General features: G+C 46.8%; 1 protein-coding gene across 1 annotated transcript in view; it reads left to right on the top strand.

Moving 5' to 3' along the window:
* The window catches only part of TMEM131L (transmembrane 131 like), a 156,724-nt gene that overhangs the window by 69,654 nt on the left and 69,346 nt on the right, over positions 1 to 17,724 (top strand). Inside the window, exons 4-5 of the mRNA XM_049769635.1 lie at positions 5,679 to 5,747; positions 15,531 to 15,654. Coding sequence (XP_049625592.1) covers positions 5,679 to 5,747; positions 15,531 to 15,654 — 193 coding nt within the window. The remainder of the gene's footprint in view (positions 1 to 5,678; positions 5,748 to 15,530; positions 15,655 to 17,724) is intronic.

Genomic DNA, 17,724 nt, shown 5'->3' with positions numbered 1-17,724 from the left:
CCTGCTGCTATACCATCATTCTGGGCCTTTGTTCTTGAGTGTTTTGAAAGCACTGTTGTGCTCTGCTGAAGTCTGGTCCTTCCAGAGAGTCGGCTATATTTTCTCTACTGCCGAAATCATCTAATGAACAGAGTTGATTGGGGGGGGGGGGCATGATTTTTGTGAATGCTTGATCTGCACCCTGTTGTGTTCCGGGGTTGCTTCTGGCCCTGAAGCACACACAGCCCACTGGACTTTCCTGCCCTCACTTTTTCCAGGGCTGGATACTACTTCTTGTTTTGTTTTCTGCAGTGCTCAGCTTACTCTTGGTTATGTGCTCAGGGATTGCCCCTTTCTATGCTGGGAGGTGGGGATCATATGGCGGTGTTGGGAGGTAGAGACCATATGGGGTATCTGCTTTGATCAAACCCAGGTTAGCGCGTGCGGCAGGTCCCCATCCACTGTATTGTCTGTCTTGGGTTTCATGGAGTGGATAAATCATGTAATATCACCTCTTTTTCCTTTTCTTCTCTGTCTGCCCACCTCCCCAACTTGTGCAGCTCTGGAGAACATTGGAAGGAGAGGAGGGGAAGGGGAGAGGTTGGAGAGGACCCAGGGGTTCCTGGGAGCCAGCCAGGGGCCTGCTGGGCCTTTGAGAGCAGCAGGGCAGGCCCAGCCAGCGGGACTAAGTGAGGAGCCATTCTCCCTCTTGGCCCAAACACTTTACTGCCTCTGGGGTGTGAAAGAAAAATCACAGTGTAAAAGGGAAGCCCTGCGTGCAATTTGCATATGAGTGGAGTTATGAAATTGGGGACAATTGGGGTCCCTGGGTGGATTGTAAGGGCCTTGCCTCACTGGGCTGGGGGTTGGAGGCCGGCAGCTGGGGGAGTGTGTGCGTGGGGGCTGTTCCTTGAGGGTCTGTCAGCTCCTTCTTCTGCAATGCACCTTTCTCTATGTCTGACTTGCTATGCTGTTCTCTCCAACCCTGCAGGGGAGCCCAGAGGAGGGGTTGCCCCTCAACTGGAAGTGAGGCTGGGCAGGCTCTGGGGTTAGACAGGAGCACAGCAGCTTTTCCCGGAAGGATGATCTGAGAGATCCTTCTTTCCCCGGGGAGTCTGGCTGCCTGTCCCAGGCTCCAGGAGGCCTCAGGGACCTCACTCCCTACAGGTCACCCCAATCCTTCCCTCCTTCCCTGGGGAGCTCTTGCAGTGCAGGGTGGCTTCTGTGTGGTTGGCAGTAGAGGGGGGACAGGATGGAGGCGGGACCAGCTGCTACCTGAAACTGGAGCCCCATACCCTATCTGGGTCCTGAGAACACCCCTCAGTCACCAGGGAGTACTCAGCTAAGCTCTCTATGGGGAAGGGAGCAAAGGGGGAAGTAGTGCAGAAACCCTAGAAAGAAATTGGGAAAACTATTCTTGGTTTGCAAGGGAGAATATTTGTTTGTTTGTTTTTATTTTTGACTCAGGGCTTACTCCTGGCTCTGCTCTCAGGAATCAATCCTGGCAGTGCTTGGGGGACTTTATGGGGTTCCAGGAAGCCAACTCTGGTCAACTGCATGCAAGACAAATGCCCTACCTCCATGCTATCTCTCCAGCCCCTTGTTTTGGATTTTTTTTGAGGTTCTGGGGACCAAATTCAGGGTCTTATACATGGAAGGTGGGTGCTTTATTACTGAGTCACACACCCAGCTGGGAAAAATAACTGGTCCACACTTTGCACTGCTCAGTCCTGTTTTATTTGGTTTATTTCTAGGCCACACCCAAAGTATTTAGGGATTACTCCTGGCAGGCTCGGGGGACACATTGGATGCCTAGTATCAAACTCAGGTCAGCCACATACAGAGCAAACACCATACCCACTATATTATCACTCCAGTGTCTTGATTTTGGTCTTACTTGTAAGTCAAACAAGTGAAGAAACCTAGGTCTGTGCTATTTACCTTAGCTGCAGTCTGATAAATGTCAGCACCGATTTGCTGGAAGGCTTCTGGATGAGTTTGGGGATATACCAATAGCTGATATCTAAGTTTATGTGGCTACTTGGAGAACTTGAAGTTGGTCTCCAAAAATAGCTGCAGTATGTCATGAACTTGATTGCCTGGGCTGGAGGAGGCAGCGAACACCCCTTCAGCCCTCCTGTGCATCTCAGCTCTCTGCTGGCAGACTTACTCTGAAGCTCTGTGAGGGGATTTCTTTGTCACACATACACTCCTTTTCCTAGAGCCAAAAGGTAATGCATAACTAGGTTTTTTATGTTGCAGGCACAAAAAGCTTATTGAAGTATATATATATATATTTTTTTTTGTTTGTTTTTTTTGTTTGTTTGTTTTAGTTTTTTTTTGGGGGCCATACCCAGTAGCATTTCGTGGTTTACTCCTGGCTCTGTGCTCAGAGTTACTCCTGGTAGGCTCAGGGGACCATTTGGGATGCTGGGGATTGAATCCTGGTTGGCCAGGTACAAGGTAAACACCCTACCTACTGTGCAATATATTGCTCTGGCTCCTGTTTTGTTTTGCTTTTGTTTTGGGAGCCCACCAAGTGGTATTCAGGACTACTCCTGGCTCTGCACTAGGGATCATTCCAGGTGGAGCTTGAGTGGGGGGGACGACATATATGTGATACCAAGGATCGAGTTGGGGCTGGCTATATGCAAAGCAAGTGCCCTCCCCGTTGTACCATCACTAGGGCCCTACATGCTTTTTTTTTTTTTTTTAATTTTATTTTTTTGGCTGCAATCTGCCAGCTCGCTGGTCTCTGTGACTTGGCAGATTTATTTCCACTCCGGTACCTTTGCATCTTCCTCCATGGGTCCATGCTTGTCTCTGAGAGCTCACAAACTGACACAGCACAGCCTAGGGAAGCTGACACAGCTCCAGTGCCTTCCACGCCCCATGTGCCTCTGCCATGCTATTGAGCTACATGCTTAAGCATCAGAGATGGGAATGATGGCTGGGGGCCCCGTTATCCATATGCAGCATATGCTGAATGGTTTGATTCCCATGCATGATGCTGACCCTCCTCTTTCTCACTAGCCAGCTGCACTTGGTCTTTTGAGGAATTTTGCATTTCCAATACTGGCTTTTGCTGCCTATGACTTTCAGGAAGAGACACCATGGCTTGGCTTCATGTTCTCCACTGGGTGCTCCAAGTCGAGATTCTCTTCGAGTTCTAGAAATTCTGTCCATTACCAATTCCCTGCCTGCCATTGGGCTCCACAGTGTCTGAGCTTCTTGGTGGCTCCAGGAAGCATCCAAATTGTGGAATTAAAAAGTTCCTGTTAGGCAGTGAGCTGATCCAGGCTCGTGTTTCCTGTGCTCTGCTCACAACTCCTCGAGGCTCTCCCTTTGGGGACTTTGAAGTCCAGAGGTCAGCAGTGACTCAGCCTGGCTGGCCATTGCATCTGTCCTCATTGCTTTCCTCGTTGGAGGACAGACAGTCAGATTCTCAGTAACTTGAGCCAATCATGTGTGTCCATGCCAGGAAGAATGCCTGGGTAGTTCTCTCTCGGGGAACCTCGCCGGATCTCCTGGCTGCATCCTGGAGAGCCTGGAGAGGTCCAGACTTGGAGAGCCTGGAGGCTGGAGCCTCTTTATCTTATATATCATAAGGGGAGGCCGAGGCCTGGCATCCAGGCCCCATGTAGGCCCACACTCCAGTTCCCAGCCTGCACTCCAGCCTCAGGCCAGCTGTGAGAACTTGACCAGGCCTGAACCTCAGACCTGCTTTGCAAGTCAGACTGGGCAGAGTTGTGTGGGGATTTGGGTTGCTTTTTAGGAATCTGGGCTGTGAGTCACTTAACTCTTCTGTGGTGTACCTGTTTCTTCAGAAGTAGAGGCGAGCATTGTTGCCATAGTTATGTGACAGGGTCCAGCTGCTTTCTCCCTCCCTCCCCCCCCCCCCCAAGCTGTTTCACTAACTGCCAGGACAGAGGCCTGATTGCTCAGAGTGATGTTGCATATGTGAAGTTGTCTGAATTTTTTCTCCTTTTTTGGTTTGTTTTGTCCTGGCTCTGTGCTCAGGGATCACTTCTGGAGGGACTCGGGAACCAGATGGGATGCTGGGGATCGAGCCTGGATTTGCCATGAGCATCACATATACCCTAACCACTGTGCTTTCTCTCTGGCATGGAACCTGCTCCCAGTCTAGAGTGTTGTGAATGTTACAGCCTGGCTAGTGGGTCACATGCAACAGCTCTTTCCCTCTTTTCCTCTATCCCTCTCACTCATCTTCAGGACTGTATTGGAGGCAGCTGAGTGTGTTTTGGGGAGTAGGTCTGGTGCCCACATTGGAGCCTGGCTAGGTAGAAGGTGGGGGGGGGAGGGAAAGTAGGAGGATGACTGGGGGAGGGGTATTCTGGCAAATTTTGTAGGAGCTTCTCTACCGGCTGCTGCTCACTCTCCAATATACACACGTGTCCACACTTATTCTGAATATGAATTTGTGTAATGGGAGAACTTAAAGTTTCTCATTTTGTAGGGGGGGTGTTTTTTTTTTTTTTGCATGTTTGTGCCTTTTGGGTCAGAGAGAAAATGAAATCATAATAGTGTTGAACGATTGACTTGGCCATGCAAGGTGTTTGTGATGGTTAGCCTTCTAAATGCTTACTTTGGGAGCTGAAGCGTTAGTACAATGGGTAGAATTGCCTCCCTTGCATATAGCTAACCTGGCTTTGATCCTCAGAACCTCAAAGCATCCACCACTAGGCGTGATGCTCCAGTGCAGAGCCAGGAGGAAGCCCTAAATTTTCCAGCCAGATGTGGCTCTAGAACCAGAGCAATCAAGCAACCCCCTTGCTGCCCCCAACCATAAAAACAATCTAGTGAAGATTTCTACCACCAGAGCAGTCCTGGCTTCCTTCCTCCTCCACATCTTTCCTTGTTTGGGTCTCACTCAGTGGTGCTCAGGGTTCACTCTTGGCTCTATGCTCAGGGATCACACCTTGCATGCTCTGGGGACCATATGGGGTGGCCATATGGAGTGCTGAGGCTACAACTCAGGCCAGCCATATGCAAAGCAAGCACCCTGTTCACTGTGCTATGACTCCAGTTCGTGCCTTTCCCTGTTTTATGGAATCTGAAAGATTGAGAGGCGCAAGCACCCTGTTCACTGTGCTATGACTCCAGTTCGTGCCTTTCCCTGTTTTATGGAATCTGAAAGATTGAGAGGCTCAATCTTCAACCCCCCCTCCTTCACCCTCCACTAATGCATCCCATCTGACTTTGGTACTTTTTTTTTTCAAGGCAGTTTCTATGGAACCTATGGAAAATAAAGCCACCCCTATTTTGTTTGAATGCGTCAGTAATGTGTTTATTTGATATGAAGTTATATTTTAATTTATTATTATTATTATTATTATTATTATTATTATTATTATTATTTTGGTTTTTGGGCCATACCCGGCGTTGCTCAGAGGTTACTCCTGGCTGTCTGCTCAGAAATAGCTCCTGGCAGGCACAGGGGACCATATGGGACACCGGGATTCGAACCAACCATCTTTGGTCCTGGATCAGCTGCTTGCAAGGCAAACACCGCTGTGCTATCTCTCCGGGCCCATATTTAAAAATTTTGCAGTGGCAGACTATCCTAATAATTTGATTTGAACAGTCAATTCTGAGTAAAATGGAGCAAAGCCTGAACAGTACAGCTCAGCATTCAAAGTTTCAGATTCAACAAAATTCAATCTCTTTTTCTTTTTCAGCTTCTCTGAGAAACTCTTTGGTGGAAAGGGCTTGCATTTCCAGCCATCAGTTCTGGATTTTGGGATTCAGTAAGTATCTTTTCTTGGGGGGGGGGGAGGGGAGTGAACTTCCAGCTCACTTTATGAAGCTCACCACAAAGAGTGGTGAGTGCAGTTATAGAAATAACTACACAGAGAACTACCATAATCATGTGAATGAATGAGGGAACTGGAAAGCCTGTCTAGAGTACAGGTGGGGGTGGGGTGGGATGGAGGGAGATTTGGGGACATTGGTGGTGGGAATGTTGCACTGGTGAAGGGGATGTTCTTTACATGACTGAAACCTAATCATAGTCAAGATGTTTAAATAAAGAAAAACATGTTAAAAATTAAAAAAAAAAGGGAAAAAAACGTTTTGTTTTTTTTGTTTTTGTTTGTTTGTTTGTTTTTTTGGTTTTTGGGTCACACCTGGCAATGCTCAGGGGTTGCTCCTGGCTCTATGCTCAGAAATTACTCCTGGCAGGCTCGGGGGACCATATAGAATGCTGGGATTTTGAGCACATTATTTATATTACATGTCTCAAAGTATTTTTATGTATGATGTAAAATACTTTGATAGTACTTGGGACCATATATGCTGCAGGGGAATCGAACCTAAATCAGCTGCATGCAAGGGAAGTGTCTTAACCGCTATACTCTCTGGTCCCTTTAAACAAAAGTTACTTATGAGGACCAGAGAGGTGGGGCCCTGCCCTACCAGTGGTAGGACACATGTCTTACATGCTGCTGACCTGAGTTCGATCCCTGGCAGCCCATTTGGTACCTTGAGTCTACCAGGAGTAAGCATTGTGAGTTGTTGCCCCCAAATAAAACAAAACAAAAAGTCTGATTCCTGCTTCCTTTCCCTGGATGGTGGTTGTGTGCTGTAGATGTGATGCGCCTCAGCAATTCTCGTGGGTCATAGTCCTTTTATGAGAGGAAAATGGGTACATGAGCGAACGAATATGAAATATGAAATAATGATACCACATGCAGTATATGTGGGGTCAACACATTTCTGGCAGGAGTGCGACAAATTTAATCTTCAGGCAAGGGAGTATATAAAGGGAAAAAGAGGAGTCATGACATGAAAGGAATGCAATGTACATTGTTTGATTTTAGAACAAATACACATGGTTTTAGGTAGTTTGGAACCTTAGAATAGAATAGGTTTCAATTAGGAGTCAGAGGATAAAAGGAAGGCCAATTTCTTACATATCAAAGTAGTTCCTGGCCCTAGGAGTCATTACTGATGTAAATTAAGGGATAGCAGGAATCCTGGTTTTCTCCTTAACAAATATTCTTAACCTGAGGGAAATAGTATTCTAGCTAGGGGCTAAAACCGACTTCCTAAGATCTGGTCATAGAAAGAGATAAAACTAAAGAAAGGGGTACAGAATTAAACCTAGTAAAATGGCCTAATTCTACTCTGGCCAAACCTGTTAGCAGGTATACAAAGTGACAAGGAAAGTCCCTGAGGCAGTCATTCTGCTGTGGTGCTGCTCAAAGGCAAGGAGAGAAGACCATTGTCTTGAAGATGCTATGTTTTGACTTGGCCTTAGGAAGCAAATAGGCTGACAGAAAGAGAGGTAGCTGGCTTGGACTTTGAGTTGCAAATATACATAGCCAGCGGGGAATTTAGCAGTCTTGGTGCTGAAAATTTCTATAAGATTGCAGGATAACTGAGGCCGAATATCTGTAGTTTAGCAAGGGAGGCAAAGCCAAATCAATAAAAGTAAAGAGATATATAATGTCACGGCCAAGTCAGAAATATAGCCAGTAATCCACGCAGGGGTTATGATTGACTTCCATCGATGGGCCTTCTGGCTGAATTATTTCTTGAGGAAAATTAGGCACTTCACCAGGAAAGCCAAAAGACACATCTGGAGTATGCTTTCCCTTATAGTGGAGACATCCATGTTATGTGCAGTGACAGTTGTGACTATGTAGGGGTAGTGTGTGTGTGTGTGTGTGTGTGTGTGTTGGTTGTGGTCCCCAACAACAGTTGGGACCCCCAACAACAGTGCTTCTGGTATTGCACTGCAGTGCTCAGGGATTACTCCTGGCTCTATGCTCAAAAGTTGCTCCTGGCAGGGTTGGGAGACCATATGGGATGCTGGGGAGCAAGATGGGTCTGTCCCGGTCAGCCACATGCAAGGCAAATGCCTTACCACTGTGCTATCACTTCAGCCCATAATAAACATTTCTTTATGTTTTTTTGGTTTTGGGGTGACCTGGAATGGTGCCCAAATCCCATCTAGGTCTGTGCTCAGGGGCTGCTCCTGGCGGTGCTAGGGTTTGAACCAGTTGTCATGCTCAGCCAGTGCCTTACCCCCTGTACTATGTCTCTGGCCCTGCAGCTTTACTAGTCTTCCTTTACATATTGATCGTGGGCAGACCCTATTCTTGGTTCATTGATTTTTCTCATCCTCAGAAGGCAGCCTGGGGCGCCTGTTTTTCACTTCTCTCTGGCTGCTTCTCAGGGTTTATTTCGGGGGTCTGTGTTCTGGCCCAGAGCCTGCCCACGCGCGCTGGTCACAGGAGATGCACACAGTTGTTCTTTTCTGTCGTCTCAAATTCATAGAGTATCTTCCAGTTGTCACTCGTGGAGGAAATTCCTGTCCTCATACCACTTGTAAAAATAGAACCTGAAAAAGAAAGAATAAAAATAGCAGCATGGTGACTTGGCTCAGCTGGAGGGGGTAAAGGGGGGGGGGGTCTGCTCTGTGACCGGCACTTGAGCTGTCTGTCTTATCTCCTATCAAATGGGAGACTTTTTTTTTTTTTTTTTTTTTGGGGAGCCCCATCTGTGTTCAGGGCTTATACCTAGTTCTGTGTTCAGGGTTCACTCCTAGCAGGACTCACGGGATCCTTTGTAGTGACAAAGATGAGGTCATCTGCATGCAAGGCAGTGCCCTACCCTCTGTACTGTCTCTTGGTCCCCTCTGGGGGGCATTTTGTTTTGTTTTGTTTTGTTTTGGGGGAGGTCACATGTGGCAGCGCTCAGGGGCTACTTCAGGCTCTATGCTCAGAAATTGTCCCTGGCAGGTTCGGGGGACCATATGAGATGTCAGGATTTGAACCACCATTTTCTGCATGCAAGGCCTTACCTCCATGCTATGTCTCCAGCCCCCTTTGGGGGGGCATTTTGATAGAACTTTTTTTTTTTTTTTTTTTTTGGTTTTTGGGCCACACCCGGCGGTGCTCAGAGGTTACTCCTGGCTGTCTGCTCAGAAATAGCTCCTGGCAGGTACGGGGGACCATATGGGACACCGGGATTCGAACCAACCACCTTTGGTCCTGGATCGGCTGCTTGCAAGGCAAACGTTGCTGTGCTATCTCTCCGGGACCTGATAGAACTTTGAGAGCAAAAATCACACCATTTCGCATTCCAGTTATGTGGTCAGATGGAGCCTAGGGAAGCAAGGGTCTGTTTTCTGATAGGTTCTTAGTGAAAACAATCATTTTAATAGGTTAAAAAAGGAGAATGATTAGACAGTGTCCCACTGTCTAATTGAGCCACCCCCACGTCGTTGATGTGGGGTCATGCAGGGGTCATGTTGTGCCCATGCTTTCTGCAGAGGTGCTTGCTGGGGTCTGCACTGCCTTAGTTTTTGTTGTTGTTGATGTTGTTGTTGTTATTGGTTTTGGGCCACCCGGTGATGCTCAGAGGTTACTCCTGGCCCTGCACTCTGAAATCACTCCTGGCAGAGTGGGGACCATATGGGATGCCAGGGATTGAACCTGGGTAATGCCTTACTCGCTGTGCTATCAGTCCAGCCCCTGCACCGCCTTGGTGCCAGCCTGATCTCCACGCTCACCTTTCATTTGGGATGTGAGTGGAGGCAGGCATTACAGGTGTGGTACTTTGGGACCACTGTGATGCTCACACACGTGCTCCCCAGAGAACTCAGCTCCTGACTAGCACTTGCACCTCAGTTTAGTTGTGGCTGTGCCCTTACTTGGCTGTGGTGCTGGAATCACTGTCAAGTGCCAGGATGGATGTAACTGGGATGTGGTGGGAATTTGAATTTGTGACAGACACTTGGAAGGCAGATTGTTGCTCTGAGCCCTTGTTTCTTCTCTGAGCCCTGATTCATGCTGCTGCTGCTACTCCTACATTAGGGGTATGGGTATGTTTTTCATTTTTCTACATTTTTGGGGGCAATATCTGGTTATACTCAGGGCTTATTTTTGGGGTTATGCTCAGTCATCCCTGGTGGGAATTGGGGGACCATATATGGTGCTGGAGTTAGAACCTAGGCCAACTGCAAGCAAGAAAAGTGCCTTCCCACTGTAATATTGGCCCCATGGTGGTAGTGGAGGGTTTGGGCCATACCCAGTGGTGTTCATAAGCTGTTCCTGGCTCAGTGCTCAGGTGTGACCCATGATGATGGATGGGGACCATATACAGTGTGGGAATTGAATAGGGGTCAGTCACATGCAAGTCCTTACTGCCTGTCAGTTAAGTATTGGTTTTGTTTTTAGACAGCACAAAATCGGTGCTCAGTATACACTCTTGGCTTTGTATTCAGAGGCCACTTCTCAGGGTGCTTAGGTTTCTAAACAGTTCTGAGGATCTGGTAGTTCTGAGGATTGAATATGGGCTCTACTGCAAACAAAATTTGGGCTCAGCTCATTGAGCTACTTCTCCAACTTGATAAAACTTTATTTTGGTTTGTTTATTAGTTGGTTTGGGGACCATACCCAGCTGTGCTCAGGCATCACATATTTCACACGGGCTCAAGGAACCATGTGGCCTGTCTGGGGTCAAAGCAGGTTGACTGACTGTTGCAAGGCAAGTGTCCTACCTGCTGTACTATCTCTCTGACCCTAAACTTCCAAAGTAGTTTTAGAATAGGAGGAACAGCTAGAAGAAAAATTGCAAGATCTTGTCAGTGATCATTCAGTATTTTGGAAATCTCATTGTAGAGATTTGGTGAGTCAAACATTTAATAGTCTCAAGTGCACTTACTTGGTATCAAGAACTGGAATAAGATGAGAGGCATTCAAACAAAATGGATAAATTTCTGGACCAGAGAGACAGCATAGGAGGTTTGGTACTTGTCTTGCGTGCAGCTGACCCCACTTCAATTAGATTCCGGGGCTCCCTTCTGAGTATTCTCCCCACCCCACTCCATACATCCCAAACCAGCCAGGAGTGACCCCTGAGCCCTGAACACAGGGCTTGGAGGAGATTGTGAGCACGGCTATGTGTGGCCCTGGGCACCCTCCTGCCCATCCTGAAAATCAGTCATGTGGATTTCTTGCTTTCAGGAGGGCTGTTTGGAGGCTGTGCTCATGAGGCCTTTTTCTGGGTGGGTGTTATCTAGATGAAAGGCAGAGAAGGTTTTTGGGCCACCGGATTTGCCCCAGGGATATACGGGTGGGAGGGGCTGAGGACAGAGGTGAGAGGGGGCTTGTCTCCCAGGAGGCCCTGACTGAGTGTCCTCTACCCAGGTGCTCAGTTGTGTCTCTTGCCTAAGAGGTGATATTCTTGCTCCTGAGCTTCATGAGGTTTTTGGGGGAGGGCCTGACTTTGTGCTCTGTCTCTCTCTCTCTCTCTGTCTCTCTGTCTCTCTCTGTCTCTCCCTCCCTCTCTCCCCCTCCCTCTCTTCCCCCTCTTTCTCTCTTCCCCTCTCTCCCCCCCCTCTCTCCCCCCCCCCCAATACTTTCACCAGCGCTTCTGGAGCTTGTGGTTTCTGTGGCTAGAACCTCTTCCTGGCAGAGTTGCTGTCCATTTGCCTCATTCTTGAGGGTGGGGTCCTCAGTTTTCCTTTCCTGAGGCTTAGTAAAGTCTCTGCAACTTGCACAGTGGGGAGGGTGTTTGCCTTGTAAGTGGCCGAACCCTGATTCAATCCCCAGATTTAATTCTCTACATCCCATAGAGTCTCCCGAGCCTGCCAGAAGTAATTTCTGATCATGAAGCCAGGAGTAACAAACCAACCCACCAACAAAAACCCTCTCCGAGAAGGCAGATTTCCCATGAATTCTTTTTGTGACCTGCTCCTAGAATGTTTTTTTGCCAACATGTTTTAGTGCAGGTCGGCTGAAATGGAACCAATCTAGTGGGGGTGTTACTGGAGGGTTGATTTAATATCTTATGAAAGAAAATTTGGTGGTGAGGGTAGCTTCCCAGGCAGTTTTTGGGGCTCCAGGGGACAGCCCTGTTGACATTTGGCCAACCAGGCCAGGATGCTCATTGACATATGCTGAATATATAGTGCTGCTGGAGGCTACTGGGGACACCCACAGTCCTCCCCCAGCAGTGCTCAAGGAAACAGGTGGTGCTGGGGAGCGCCCTAGGGTCCCTCACTTGCATAGCCTATGTCCCTGACCTCTGTGCTCACAATCTCCTGATCCCGAAGGTTTGGGTTTTTGCTTTGCTTTGTTTTGGGGCCACACTTGACTTTGCTCAGTGGTTACTCCTGGCTCTGTGCTCAGTAATTACTTTTGGGGGTGTCTGGATTATCCTGATGCAAGTCAAACCCCTGTCTTCTGTACTGTTGCTCTGATCTCTGTGTTTGTTTGTTTTTATATATATATATTTATTTTTATCATTGAGAATTGATAATTTCTTTAATGTTTGAAACTAAGCAATGATTTACAAAGTTGATCATAATACAGTTGTTTTGGGCATTCAGTGTTCCAACACCAATCCCACCACCAGTGTCACCTTCTCTCCACCATTGTCCCCAGTTTCCCATCCACCCCTAAGGTTATCCCTTTTTTAGGAACAAAATAATTTACATTGCTTGTTACAACATATATCTCACCATAGTGTTACTAAGGCCATATAGGATCTACTGAACTGTTTGGTTGGAGTTGAGCCTTTTTTTGATATGGTTTAGGCTCATTGAGCTTGGTGGGCTTCTATGCAACTTTCCATCTAGTTTGTTGTGCTCCTGCTGGGCTGTCTGTGCTGTGAAATTCAGACCTGGGAGGATTTATGTTCAGTGTTTCTTCAAAATAAGGCATGGAGGGAGAATGTGGGGTGTGGGGGAGGAGCACTGGGCCCATGGACAGGGCCAGAATTCACCTACCTCCATCCCGAGAAGGCTCTCTGGCTCAGCTCTCTGGCTCAGCTCAGAGGCAGCAAAAGATTAGTTGTGAGTATTAATTGAAGCTACTCCTAGTAGAGCTTGGCCAGCCTGGACTGGAAAAGTTTGGGGGTAGGAAGTATATGCTTCCTGGAGATCAAACTTGGGGTCTTGCACATGCTAGAACTCTGTTCTGCTAGTTGGGTAGTTTGCCCAGTCCCTGGAGGGTGAAGTGCTTCACTAGCAACAGCATTTTGTTTTTTGGATCATACCCAGTGTCAAACCCAGACGAATTACTCCTGGCCCTGCACTCAAGAATCATTCCTAGTGGGCTTTGGGGACATATGGGATGCTGGAAATTTTTTTTTTTTAATTTTTATTTTTATTTATTTATTTATTTTTTTTGGTTTTTGGGCCACACCCGTTTGACGCTCAGGGGTTACTCCTGGCTATGTGCTCAGAAATCGCCCCTGGCTTGGGGGGACCATATGGGACGCCGGGGGATCGAACCGCGGTCCTTCCTTGGCTAGCGCTTGCAAGGCAGACATCTTACCTCCAGCGCCACCTACCCGGCCCCTAATTTTTATTTTTAATTATGAGAACAAGGGTGCAAAGAAAGAGGACAAGATAAAGTTACCGTGGAAGGACAATCACCCATAACATAATTCTCAGAAATCCCCTTGCTGATATCTTAACTTTGAAATTTCAGCCAAAGAACATTAAGACAAATAAGACAGAATCCATGTACAATTACTTTGTCCCTGAAGTCCCCAGATTGTAACACATTATAATATTTCTTAACAGTACACAAGGTAATTTAAAGCCATAAAACTTATGTAACCCCTTAAACATTACAGGCATAGTATTTTCTTACATTTCCATATACATGCATATTAGCTTAAGTTACCCTCAAATTTTAAGTGAGTTATTTTTAAGGATTAGAGTCAAAGGAGCACAGTAAAAATGGTGTTAGAGTGGCAATTGTTGTTTGCATAGGCCCACCAAAATATAAGGGACATGGAAAGAAATAACCTTGGCCTAAGTACAAAAAGACCAGACCCCTGAAGTTTCCTGGCACAAGACCAAGTCTAGGCTCCAGGCAAGCTAGATCGTCCAATCCAATACATTGTCTGTAGTGCCAACACACTTTTATTTTTCACACAGTCTCTGTTGTTCGTATCATGATTCTGTATTAAAGATCCTGGAATCTGCATATCTTACATTGAAGTCAGGATGTGGAGCATCCTCTCCTTTCACCTCACAATCATAGGGCAATGCAGGGAGCCCTGTCCTGTAAGCAGGTCGTTGTTGTTGTTAAGTCTTCTCAGTGTTAAGGGAAGTTTCTCTTGAGCAGGTCGAAGTCTGAGCAGTGTAGGTCTTCCGTGTTAAAGGATTGCTTCCAGGTGATGTTATAGACCAGCCTGGATGTTTTGTGGATGGCTTCCCTGGTTCAGGGGAGGATGGATTATGCGCTTTCTTCTGAGGTCTGTGCCAGGTCATTATGTCAATGTTCAGGGTGTAAGGTCCCTTTGCACTACAAGATTTGTGTGTTCCAAAATCTATTAGGTAGGATCTTATTTGTATGTATAGTATTTTCCCATTTTAATGTGCCTATGCAAATAAGAAGCAATGCCACGTGGTGTTATTGGCGCATATGGGGGCCGTAAGAACAATTCCAATGATTCCCATGACATGGTTCAATCATAAGCATTAAACTGGGGGACTCTTCCACCAAAATTCCTTGTTAAACAGCTCAAAAAGAGAAGATAAAAAGTAGTTACAATCGTCACTGTATAAGACAACATTTAGTAAGAATCATAGATGTCAGAGAAAAAATACAAAATATTCTAAAGAAATACGTGTCCATTTTATGTATCTTGAAACGGTTTGGGGTGGTCACACAATGCACAGCTTTGGACTGTGATTACAATTGTACACTACTGAAGTTAAAGAAAGTAATGTAGGTTAGTAATGTTTCAGAGGGGGTTAGAGAGTTAAGGAGTAAAAAAGAAATTTGTAGGGGTGTGGCAAAGGGCAGAATACAAAATGAACATTCTGTATACGCAAACCATAACTTAAGAATAAGGAATATTCTGAATACATGAAGTACGCGCGGGCTAAGCCCCCGCGCGGTTCTGTAGTTTTTGGATGCCTAGGGAGGAATTTCTCACCCCCTCCCCCCAGGGCCTGATTAACCAGGCGTGGCCCTGAAGACCCGCCTGGTGTGGGGGAAGTCATGCTCGCCTGGACTAAGTGGTCAGCCCAGGGGTCCGGTGGCTAGCTGTCCTGCCCAGAGCCCCCAACATACCAGTCAAAGGAACCCAGAAATCCTGGCATGCGGAGTGTTCTGGCCCCAGCCGTGCCTCTGTCGGATGCTGGAAATTGAACTCAGGTCTGCCACATGCCAGGCAAACGCCCTACCTTCTGTACTATTGCTCTGGCCCTACTATCAGCATTCTTAATTGTTGCCTTTTTTTTGTTTATGTTTTTTTTTTTTTTTTTTTTTTGTTTTGGGTTTTTGAGTCACATGTGGTTGCATTCAGGGGTTACTCTTGGCTCTGGCAGGCTTGTGGGACTATATGGTATATTAGGGATTGAACCAGGGCTGGTCCCAGGTTGGATTCGTGCAAGGCAAACGCCCTACCTATTGTGCTATTACTCCAGCTCTTAGTTGTTGCTTTTACCTTAGTCATTAACAGCCACAGTTTTCTGGGTGTAAAGTCTATTTCTATATGACTTGTTTTATATATAGATCCATGTAACACTCTGCTCTTTCTCCTTGTTTCCTTCCCAGGTTCCTGGGGCAGCCTGCAGCCAAGGTTCTCTACGCTTACAACCCGAGCCGGGAGAGTGAGGTGGTGGTGAATTCCGTGTTCACAGCTGCACGACATTTCCACGTGCCTCCGGTTCACTTCCGGGTGTGTGCTCAGAAACCGTGGTGGTGGCCAGCCAGTACTTCTCGCTTTCTTTGGCCTGAGGATCTCCCTTTCTATTCCTTGTCTCCCCCTTATCCTGCTGTTCAATTCTAGTGGCATTATTTATAATTGGGGTGGCTCCTGGTCACTACTTGGAGTGAAATGAAAGGTCCCAAGTCGGTAGTACCAGGATTTGTGCATGGTGGAAGAGACTTCATGGTTTTTGTTTTTGCCTTTTTTTTTTTTTTGGGGGGGGTTATACCCAGCACTGCTCAGGTGCTCAGGGGTTACTCCTGGCTTTGTGTTCAGAATTCGCTCCTGGCAGGCATGGGGGACCATATGGGATGCTGGGATTCTAACCATCATCTGTCGTGGATCAGCTGTGTGCAAGGACATCCTACTGCTGTGCTATCTCTCTGGCCCCACGATTTTTGTTTTTTGTTTTGGTCTTAAAACAAGTACAAATGTAGAAACATTAGGAACTAATAACGACTTATGATACTGCTCTCTTCACCTGGACACTTACTGATAAGTGGGGCCCTTCCTTCAGAGCAAGATGAGAAGATACGAACTAGTCCTCTTCAAAGTGATCTGCACTAACGTCCAACCCTGGCTGCTTAGACAATCCCAGTTACGAGTGGGCTTTTTTATTTAGTTTTGTTTGGTGATGAGGGTAGCTTTCACAGGGTGCACATTTTTTTGTTTGTTTTCTTTCTTTCTTTTTTTTGGCCACACCCGGTGACACTCAGGTATTTCTCCTGTCTATGCTCTAAGAAGTCACTCCTGGCGGGCCCGGAGAGATAGCATGGAGGTAAGGCCTTGTATGCAGAAGAACAGTGGTTCAAATCCCGGCATCCCATATTGTCCCCCAAGCCTGGAGTAACCCCTGAGCGCTGCTGGATGTGACCCAAAAACAAAAACAAACAGAAATCGCTCCTGGCTTGGAGGACCATATGGGGAACTAAGGGATCGAACTGTGGTCCATCCTAGGTTAGCGCATGCAAGGCAAATGCTGTACTGCTTGTGTTACCATTCTGACCCCCGCAGGGTGCACTTTTAAAAAAAATTACTGAGGCTAAGAAAGTATGATGTGAGAGTAAGTTTGGTCATTTTCTTTGCTTTATGACATCCAGTGCAGATTCCACAATCCCTGTCTTTTAAGTATCAACAGATTTATACATTGGTTCTTTATTATGACACCGAGAAGGTGGTCTACAAGTGGGGTTGGAGAGAGAGTAAAGAATATAAGACATGTATTTGCCTTGCATATACTGGTCAATCTCAGTTTGCTTCTCTACACCTATTTAGAGAATTATGAAAAAACCTATTATGCTCACTGCCAGGAGTGACCCCTGAGCCCCACCAGGCATGGCCCCTAACCAGAAAAGCTAAAATGGGGTAGGGTGGTGGAGGCAAAACTCAACAAATCAAAGGATTAAAATATTTTTTTTGTTTTGTTTTGGGGCCAAAACAAAACCTTGGGCTCAGGGTACAAAACCTTGGGCTCAGGGTTTACTCCTGGATTTGTATTCAGGAATCACTGCAGGTGGTGCTTGGGGGACCATATATATAGGATGCTAGGGATCAAACCCTGGGATTGACTGTCTGCAAGTCAAGCGCTCTACCTGCTGTACTCTCTCTCTCTGGCCCCAAACCTCTGTTTTTTGTTTTTGAGTCACATTTGGCGGTGCTCAAGGCTTACTACTGGCTTTGTGTTCATAAATCACTTCTGTTTGTTTGTGGGGGCAGGTGGCATAAAGGATGCTGGGGATTGAATCCAAGTCAGTTGCAGACAAGGAAAACATGCTCCATGCTGTACTGTGTCTCTGGCCCTGATTAATTCATCTGCCTCTGATGAACTGGAGCTTAAACTGTGTCTGTGTTTGCATTTGATTATGTGGCTGAGGAGGTGGTGGGAGATAGAAGTGGGAGCCTGAGTACCCCTTGGGGTGAGAGGACAAGAATAGGCTGCATTGACCATAGTAGGTTCTGAAACTGGTAGTTTTGGGTGTTGAGCCACAGGAGAATCTGAGGATTCTAAATAACAGCTCCAAGGTGCGTAATATGCAAATG

This window comes from Suncus etruscus, chromosome 3 (assembly GCF_024139225.1).
Source record: "Suncus etruscus isolate mSunEtr1 chromosome 3, mSunEtr1.pri.cur, whole genome shotgun sequence".
Classification (NCBI taxonomy): domain Eukaryota; kingdom Metazoa; phylum Chordata; class Mammalia; order Eulipotyphla; family Soricidae; genus Suncus; species Suncus etruscus.
This window is presented reverse-complemented; position numbering and strand designations above follow the sequence as displayed.